Source organism: Entelurus aequoreus, linkage group LG25 (genome assembly GCF_033978785.1).
Source record: "Entelurus aequoreus isolate RoL-2023_Sb linkage group LG25, RoL_Eaeq_v1.1, whole genome shotgun sequence".
Lineage (NCBI taxonomy): Eukaryota > Metazoa > Chordata > Actinopteri > Syngnathiformes > Syngnathidae > Entelurus > Entelurus aequoreus.
Window position 1 is genome coordinate 15,624,577 of NC_084755.1, and position 9,571 is coordinate 15,634,147.

A 9,571-nucleotide genomic window follows, 5' to 3' on the forward strand; every position below is an offset into this window, starting at 1 on the left:
TCCTTAGTAGGCCAGCTGGGCTCTCAAGCTAGAATTGTAAATACAAAACCAGGAGACTGTGCCTTCGAGTGTCATGAATGTATTTGCCATTGCAGGCGAGGCGTGTTCGTGCGCACGTAAACAGGAAGCGGAGGATGAAAGGATACACATCTCTCATGTTGTCGATGTGCCGAGCCCTCAAGATGTCGTTGATGCCGATGATATTCTCGTGGTTGAAACGCAGCAGAATCTTGATTTCTCTCAGCGTGCGCTGGCAGTACGTCTGGTGCTCAAAGGGGCTGATCTTCTTGATGGCCACGCGCTGGTTGGTCATGTGGTCCAGGGCAGAGCTGCGTGTCCAGGAGAAATCACAGCTCATGTTACACAGTGCAGGGTTGGTACCAGGAACGGAGCTGACGGGAAGTAGGGAGTGGATGAAGAGTGTGCATTGCAGAGACCAGAATGGAGGTGTAGATGTGCACACCTACAAGAGTGCAGGAGGTACACTCGATCTGTTTGGAGTGGTGTAGGAGGGAAGACGGGACCAGGGCAAGCTTATGAAATACAGTATGTGCATCGAAAAAGTATTTTCTTGGGCCATATATGGCTATCACAATATAATGTCATTTTATATCAATCCATGTTGATAATTATTGATATTTTTTAAAAGGAGCAGGAAAAAATATATTACATGTAAACATTTTCATTAGAAATGTAACTTCCTGTTCAGCTCAGCTATCAATGCAGATGTCAACACAAGCATGGAAAACACTCAATGTCAACAAAACAGTCAAATCACATTCAACACTTAACAACATGATCTTAAAAATAAGAAATGCTTTATATAGTGTAAGAAAATTGTGTTTAGTGGCAGGAAGTTACAGCTGTGCTTTAAAGGGTGAGCGCTGCTAAGGTGGTGTGGTATTAGCACACTTGCCTTGCATCAGTTACGTACTACATTGGTCTGACTAAGGTCCCTTTGAAAACATGCAAAACCTGTCTAGGTGACTTTTCCTCTTTTATCCCAATTTCTTCAATTTGACTTTCTCTTCTCACTCTATGCAAAGAATCAACCAAACTTGTTAGCGTGTGACTCCCACTGATCACTTCCTGCGTTGATCGCAGGAAGTGTGTGTGGGATATATATACACACACACACACACACACACACACACACACACATACACACAAACACACACACACACACACACACAATACCGTTGGGGTCACATTGAAATGTCCTTATTTTTAAAGAAAAAGGACTGTACTTTTCAATGACGATAACTTTAAACTGGTCTTAAAGGCCTACTGAAACCCACTACTACCGACCACGCAGTCTGATAGTTTATATATCAATGATGAAATCTTAACATTATAACACATGCCAATACGGCCGGGTTAACTTATAAAGTGACATTTTAAATTTGCCGCTAAACTTCCGGTTCGAAACGCCTCTGAGGATGACGTATGCGCGTGACGTAGACCGGCGAACACGGGTATGCCTTCCACATTGAAGCCAATACGAAAAAGCTCTGTTTTCATTTCATAATTCCACAGTATTCTGGACATCTGTGTTCGTGAATCTGTTTCAATCATGTTCATTGCATTATGTAGAAGGAAGCAGAGCAAGCAAAGAAGAAAGTTGTCGGTGCGAAATGGACGTATTTTTCGAACGTAGTCAGCCCCAACAGTACACAGCCGGCGCTTCTTTGTTTACATTCCCGAAAGATGCAGTCAAGATGGAAGAACTCGGATAACAGAGACTCTAACCAGGAGGACTTTTGACTTGGATACACAGACGCCTGTAGAGAACTGGGACAACACAGACTCTTACCAGGATTACTTTGATTTGGATGACAAAGAAGCAGACGTGCTACTGTGAGTATGCAGCTTTGGCTTTTTTTTGCGTATGTACGTAACTTTTTTAAAATATATAAGCTTTATGAACCTTGGGTTAGGTGAACGGTCTTTTGGGCTGAGTGATTGTGTGTGTTGATCAGGTGTTTGAATTGTATTGGCGTGTTCTATGGAGCTAGGAGCTAGCAGAGGAGCTAGGAGCTAGCATAACACGTACCGTACCGTACGTGCGCGTCACGTACGTAACTTTTTAAAAATATATAAGCTTTATGAACCTTGGGTTAGGTGAACGGTCTTTTGGGCTGAGTGATTGTGTGTGTTGATCAGGTGTTTGAATTGTATTGGCGTGTTCTATGGAGCTAGGAGCTAGCAGAGGAGCTAGGAGCTAGCATAACACGTACCGCACCGTACGTGCGCGTCACGTACGTAACTTTTTAAAAATATATAAGCTTTATGAACCTTGGGTTAGGTGAACGGTCTTTTGGGCTGAGTGATTGTGTGTGTTGATCAGGTGTTTGAATTGTATTGGCGTGTTCTATGGAGCTAGGAGCTAGCAGAGGAGCTAGGAGCTAGCATAACAAACACGCAGGTGTTTTTATGCAGGATTAATTTGTGGCATATTAAATATAAGCCTGGTTGTGTTGTGGCTAATAGAGTATATATATGTCTTGTGTTTATTTACTGTTGTAGTCATTCCCAGCTGAATATCAGGTACCGTGAGTATGCAGCCTTGGCTGCTAAACATTCGATAACTTGACCGTATGTGCGCGTCACATACGTAACTTTTTAAAAATATATAAGGTTTATGAACCTTGGGTTAGGTAAACGGTCTTTTGGGCTGAGTGATTGTGTGTGTTGATCAGGTGTTTGAATTGTATTGGCGTGTTCTATGGAGCTAGGAGCTAGCAGAGGAGCTAGGAGCTAGCATAACAAACACGCAGGTGTTTTTATGCAGGATTAATTTGTGGCATATTAAATATAAGCCTGGTTGTGTTGTGGCTAATAGAGTATATATATGTCTTGTGTTTATTTACTGTTGTAGTCATTCCCAGCTGAATATCAGGTCACCCCCGGCTCTCACAGCATCTTCCCTATCTGAATAGCTTCAACTCCCCACTAGTCCTTCACTTGCACTTTACTCATCCACAAATCTTTCATCCTCGCTCAAATTAATGGGGAAATTGTCGCTTTCTCGGTCCGAATCTCTCTCACTTCATGCGGCCATCATTGTAAACAATAGGGAACTTTGCGTATATGTTCAACTGACTACGTCACGCTACTTCCGGTAGGTGCAAGCCTTTTTTTTATCAGATACCAAAAGTTGCAATCTTTATCGTCGTTGTTCTATACTAAATCCTTTCAGCAAAAATATGGCAATATCGCGAAATGATCAAGTATGACACATTGAATAGATCTGCTATCCCCGTTTAAATAAAAAAAATTCATTTCAGTAGGCCTTTAACTTTAAAGAAATACACTCTATACATTGCTAATGTGGTAAATGACTATTCTAGCTGCAAATGTCTGGTTTTTGGTGCAATATCTACATAGGTGTATAGAGGCCCATTTCCAGCAACTATCACTCCAGTGTTCTAATGGTACAATGTGTTTGCTCATTGGCTCAGAAGGCTAATTGATGATTAGAAAACCCTTGTGCAATCATGTTCACACATCTGAAAACAGTTAAGCTTGTTACAGAAGCTACAAAACTGACCTTTCTTTGAGCAGATTGAGTTTCTGTAGCATCACATTTGTGGGGTCAATTAAACGCTCAAAATGGCCAGAAAAAAAGAACTTTCATTTGAAACTTGACAATCTATTCTTGTTCTTAGAAATGAAGGCTATTCCACAAAATTGTTTGGGTGACCCCACACTTTTGAACGGTAGTATATATATATGAACGGTAGTATATATATATATATATATATATATATATATATATATATATATATATATATATATATATATATATATATATATATATATATATATAAATTAAATACATCTCCTCTCTGAGCTGCCACCTTATTGTGGTAGAGGAGTTTGTGTGTCCCAATGATCCTAGGAGCTATGTTGTCCGGGGGCTTCTATGCCCCCTGGTAGGGTCTCCCAAGACAAAGTGGTCCTAGGTGAGGGATCAGACAAAGAGCAGCTCAAAGACCTCCATGAATAATACAAACAAAGGACCCAGATTTCCCTCGCCCGGACGCGGGTCACCGGGGCCCCCCTCTGGAGCCAGGCCCGGAGGTGGGGCACGATGGCCTGTCCCCATGGGGCCCGGCCGGGCACAGCCCGAAGAGGCAACGTGGGTCCCCCCTTCAATGGGCTCACCACCCATAGCAGGGGCCATAAAGGTTGGGTGCAATGTGAGCTGGGCGGCAGCCGTAGGCAGGGCACTAGGCGGTCCGATCCTCGGCTACATAAGCTAGCTCTTGGGACGTGGAACGTCACCTCGCTGGGGAGGGGAAGGAGCCTGAGCTACTGCACGAGGTGGAGAAGTTTCGGCTAGATATAGTTGGACTCACTTCGACGCACAGCAAGGTGTCTGGAACCAGTTCTCTCGAGAGGGGCTGGACTCTCTTCCACTCTGGCGTTGCCAGCAGTGAGAGGCGAGGGGCTGGGGTGGCAATTCTTGTTTCCCCCGGGCTCAAAGCCTGCACATTGGAGTTCAACCCAGTGGACGAGAGGGTAGCTTCCCTCCACCTTCGGGCGGGGGACGGGACGGGTCCTGACTGTTGTTTGCGCTTACGCGCCAAACGGCAGCTCAGAGTACCCACCCTTTTTGGATTCACTCGAGGGAGTACTGCAGAGTGCTCCCCCAGGTGATTCCCTCGTTCTATTGGGGGACTTCAACGCTCATATTGGCAACGACAGTGAAACCTGGGGAGCCGTGAATGGGAAGAATGACCGCCCGGATCTGAACCCGAGTGGTGTTTTGTTATTGGACTTTTGTGCTCGTCACAGATTGTCCATAACAAACACCATGTTCAAACATAAGAGTGTCCATAGGACACACTAGGCCGCAGTTCCATGATCGACGTTGTAGTTGTGTCATCGGATTTGCGGTCTCATGTTTTGGACACTCGGGTGAAGAGAGGGGTGGAGCGAAAGCGGCCGATCACCACGGTGTTGAGTTGGCTGCGATGGTGGGGGAGGATGCCGGACAGACCTGGCAGGCCCAAACGCATTGTGAGGGTCTGCTGGGAACGCCTAGCAGAGTTTCCTGTCAGAGAGTTTCAATTCCCGCCTCCGGAAGAACTTTGAACATGTCACGAGGGAGGTGCTGGACATTGAGTCCGAGTGGATGATGTTCCGTACCTCTATTGTCGAGGCGGCCGATTGGAGCTGTGGTCGCAAGGTGGTTGGTGCCTGTTGTGGCTGTAATCCTAGAACCCCGCTGGAGGGATGCCGTCAAGCTGAAGAAAGAGTCCTACCGGGTTCTTTTGGCTCATAGGACTCCGGAGGCAGCAGACAGGTACAGACAGGCCAAGCGGTGTGCGGCTTCAGCGGTCGCGGAGGCAAAAACTCGGATATGGGAGGAGTTAGGGGAAGCCATGGAAAACGACTTCCAGACGGCTTCGAAGCGATTCTGGACCACCATCCGCCGCCTCAGGAAGGGGAAGCAGTGCAATGTCAACACCGTGTACGGTGGGGATGGTGTTCTGCTGACCTCCACCGTCGGTAGAGGGAATACTTCGAAGACCTCCTCAATCCTACCAACACGTCTACCTATGAGGAAGCAGTACCTGGGGAATCTGTGGTGGGCTCTCCTATTTCTGGGGCTGAGGTTGCAAAGGTAGTTAAAAAGCTCCTCGGTGGCAAGGCCCCGGTGGTGGATGAGACCCGCCCGGAGTTCCTTAAGGCTCTGGATGCTGTGGGCTGTCTTGGTTGACAAGACTCCGCAACATCGCGTGGACATCGGGGGCAGTATCTCTGGATTGGCAGACCGGGGTGGTGGTTCCTCTTTTTAAGAAGGGGAACAGGAGGGTGTGTTCCAACTATCGTGGGATCACACTCCTCAGCCTTCCCGGTAAGGTCTATTCAGGTGTACTGGAGAGGAGGCTACGCCGGATAGTCGAACCTCGGATTCAGGAGGAACAGTGTGGTTTTCGTCCTGGTCGTGGAACTGTAGACCAGCTCTATACTCTCGACAGGGTCCTTGAGGGTGCATGGGAGTTTGCCCAATCAGTCTACATGTGCTTTGTGAACTTGGAGAAGGCATTCGACCATGTACCCCGGGAAGTCCTGTGGGGAGTGCTCAGAGAGTATTGGGTAACGGACCGTCTGATTGTGGCGGTCCGCTCCCTGTATGATCAAGTGTCAGAGCTTGGTCCGCATTGCCGGCAGTAAGTCGGACCCGTTTCCAGTGAGGGTTGGACTCCGCCAAGGCTGCCCTTTGTCACCGATTCTGTTCATAACTTTTATGGACAGAATTTCTAGGCGCAGTCAGGGCGTTGAGGGTATCTGGTTTCGTGGCTGCAGGATTAGGATTAGTTGCAGATGATGTGGTCCTGATGGCTTCATCTGGCCAGGATCTTCAGCTCTCACTGGATTGGTTCGCAGCGGAGTGTGAAGCGACTGGGATGGGAATCAGCACCTCCAAGTCCGAGTCCAGGGTTCTCGCCCGAAAAAGGGTGGAGTGCCATCTCCGGGTTGGGGAGGAGATCTTGCCCCAAGTGGAGGAGTTCAAGTACCTCGGAGTCTTGTTCACGAGTGAGGGAAGAGTGGATCGTGACATCGACAGGCGGTTCGGTGCGGCATCTTCAGTAATGCGGACGCTGTATCGATCCGTTGTGGTGAAGAAGGAGCTGAGCCGGAAGGCAAAGCTCTCAATTTACCGGTCGATCTACGTTCCCATCCTCACCTATGGTCATGAGCTTTGGATTATGACCAAAAGGACAAGATCACGGGTACAAGCGGCCGAAATTAGCTTCCTCCGCCGGGTGACGGGGCTCTCCCTTAGAGATAAGGTGAGAAGCTCTGTCATCCGGGAGGAGCTCAAAGTAAAGCCGCCTGTTTTAATGTTAGCATTTAAGCTAGCCAGCGCTCACCGGTCTGGGAGTTCATCAAAGTGTTATCAATCACGGTTTTACGATAATTTTCATTTAAAACAGTAATACTAACCGTTGGAAGTTTTACCGCAGTTTATCACGACAGCGTTTATTGTTAGTTGGTGATATGCATTTATTAGAAGAAAAAAATTAAGGATATGGCAAGCAGAAAAATATTTATTTCAATACTTTCCCCAAAACACGTATTGAGGCTATATAGTGTGTTTTATCCAATTACTCGATTAGTGTTTAGAAGTTTTTATGTTTTTTAAAGATAAAAAAATGGTGCGTCACGTTCGGTTTATGTGACAAGTCACTTCCCGTAATCCTATTCCTTCGAGTATCGATCAATCTCTGTAGGTTAAATGTATACAGTTAAATCTCTCAGTTGTTCAGACAGTAATGTGTTTATAAAAGTTTAGATTGGCTCTTGTTTTCATGCTAGCATTTAGGCGAGCTAGCACTAGCTCGCTTTTCATGTATATGAGCAGTGTCACCTAGGGGTGTGAATCTTTGGGCACTTAATTCAATCTGATTCCGATTCCTGGAGTGACAAATTGATTCTCGAATCACAATTCAAACCGATTCTTGCAATGTATTTTTTGGTATAATAGGTATTATGAAAACTTTCTAAACAGGTTACAGGTAGTAAAGCTCCTTCCGGTTTTTTAAAATAGATTCTTATTAAAAAAAAGTGTGTTGTTTTTCATCCTATTGATTTTCAAAAATTATGAATCACTTTAGAATCGAAATGAATAAGAAAGTAACGTTTTTTTTGTGCGGCCCTCGTGTCACAGGTCTGTGGGTTTATCAAAGTGTAATCAATTACGGTTTTACGATCATTTTAATTTATAACGTGAGCACTTTTACCACGGTTTCTCATTACATTGTTTATCGTTACAGCCCGAGTAGATGTGCATAGATTTTTTTTTAAATAACTAAGGTTATGTCAAGCAGAAAATGTTTTGTTTATGTCAACTATTTTCCCGAAAACACACATTGGAGCTATGAAGTGTGTTTTGTCCGATTACTAGATTAATCAGACGAGTTCATCGCTACAGCACTCGATTACTACAGCCCGAGCTTTAACACACAGGCGAAAGATGATATAAGTACAATGTTGTCATCTTCCAGTGAGTGATGTCAAATCAGCAGAAATCACATGGCCAGGATGACACAAAGCAAAACAACAAGCAATGTCGTCACATCCACGGAAGAGCCTGGACTGGGTCCAATCCACCAAAAAACGGCCTGTTGTGGTACTGTTTGTGGCTCGGCAGAGACTTGGCACTGATATCACAGCAGGGAGTTGGCTGTGATATCGACTTGTAACACAAAGGTGAAAGATGATACAGGTACAATGTTGTCAGCTTCCAGTGAGTGATGTCAAATCAGTAGAAATCACATGGCCAGGATGACACAAAGCAAAACAACAAGCAATGTCGTCACAACCACGGTAGAGCCTGGACTGGGTCCAATCCACCAAAAACGGCCTGTTGTGGTGGCGTTCGTGGCTCGGCAGAGACTTGGCACTGACATCACAGCAGGGAGTTGGCAGTGATATCGACTCGCGCAACAGGTTTGCTCGACATGCCCACACAAGGCTGCAGATAACAGGAGGTGAGGCCTACTCCATGCGAGTCGCAAATCCCATAAGCATCATTTTCCTACACGGCATGATTTATTCTTCTATTTTAAAAATGTTTTGTTTGTAATTATGTTGTCCGCTCTTTGGTCATCTACTTTAAAATGGTGCAGGCGAGTCGACTATTTCCTGTAATAGCCACGCCTGTAGCTAGTTTGCTAGCATGCTAACTACAAACAAGCGGATTTATGTAAATCCATATCACTAGGCAACGCGTTCATTAGTGCATGACCGCATTTTGTACATAAGATAGATTAATAATGGGGGGTAAGAAGTAGCCGTGTCCTGCGCTAGCCCGTGAGCAAAGAAAAAGTACTCACCACACCATTCCGTAAGCGCCCTCCCCGATGTAAGACAGGTTGGTGTAGCGTGGGCCCACGTCAAAAATCTGGCCCTTCACAGACTCGGAGGGTGTTTTTTGACCCGCCGCTCCGGGGGCTCCATCATGCGCAACAGTGCCAGCCGCCCCGGCAGCAGCAACGCCGTTGTTGGAGGCTGCGGCCCCGACCGCTGCGGTGCTGCTCGAATCCGCCATTATTTTCCTCTCCAAGCCGCGCCTGCTCCGTCTGTCACTGCCTTTTTTTTTACCGCAAAGCTTTCAACGTCTTCACTCGAGGGCTTTTCACCGAGCAGAATGTTCGATTTATGGAACAAAAAGCCAAAGTGGGGCCCGCTCGACACCACCCCGAGTGGAAACGTTTTTTTCGCTTGCGAGAGCTGGGATTTGGTGTCCGTAAATGCGCGTGCTGGGCTACTGTAATGCGGGTGCGTTTGAAATGAGGGCCGGGTCAATTTAGCCGAGCGGAGTTACGTCATTGTTTGCAGTTCTTTCAGCAGGCGCCGCCTTCCCAGCTCCTTTGTGTCAACAAAACGAGCTGAATAGACAGCATTGGCTAGCTCAACTTCAGTACGTATATAGCAGTGTTTTTCAACCTTTTCTGAGCAAAGACACAATTTTTTCATTGAAAAAATCCCGAGGCTCACAACCAGTAGAAATCATTGAAAAATGAAACTCAGCAGCCGATATTGACAATTAAAA

General features: G+C 46.1%; 1 protein-coding gene across 1 annotated transcript in view; it reads right to left on the reverse strand.

The window, feature by feature from the left end:
• mapk3 (mitogen-activated protein kinase 3) overlaps positions 1–9,301 on the reverse strand; it is a 39,355-nt gene extending 30,054 nt beyond the window's left edge. The window contains exons 1-2 of the mRNA XM_062036777.1: positions 8,853–9,301; positions 147–329 (exon numbers count right to left, since the gene is read on the reverse strand). Of these exons, the coding sequence (XP_061892761.1) occupies positions 147–329; positions 8,853–9,067 (398 nt within the window). The 5' untranslated portion in view covers positions 9,068–9,301. The remainder of the gene's footprint in view (positions 1–146; positions 330–8,852) is intronic.
• Positions 9,302–9,571: the final 270 nt, after the last annotated feature.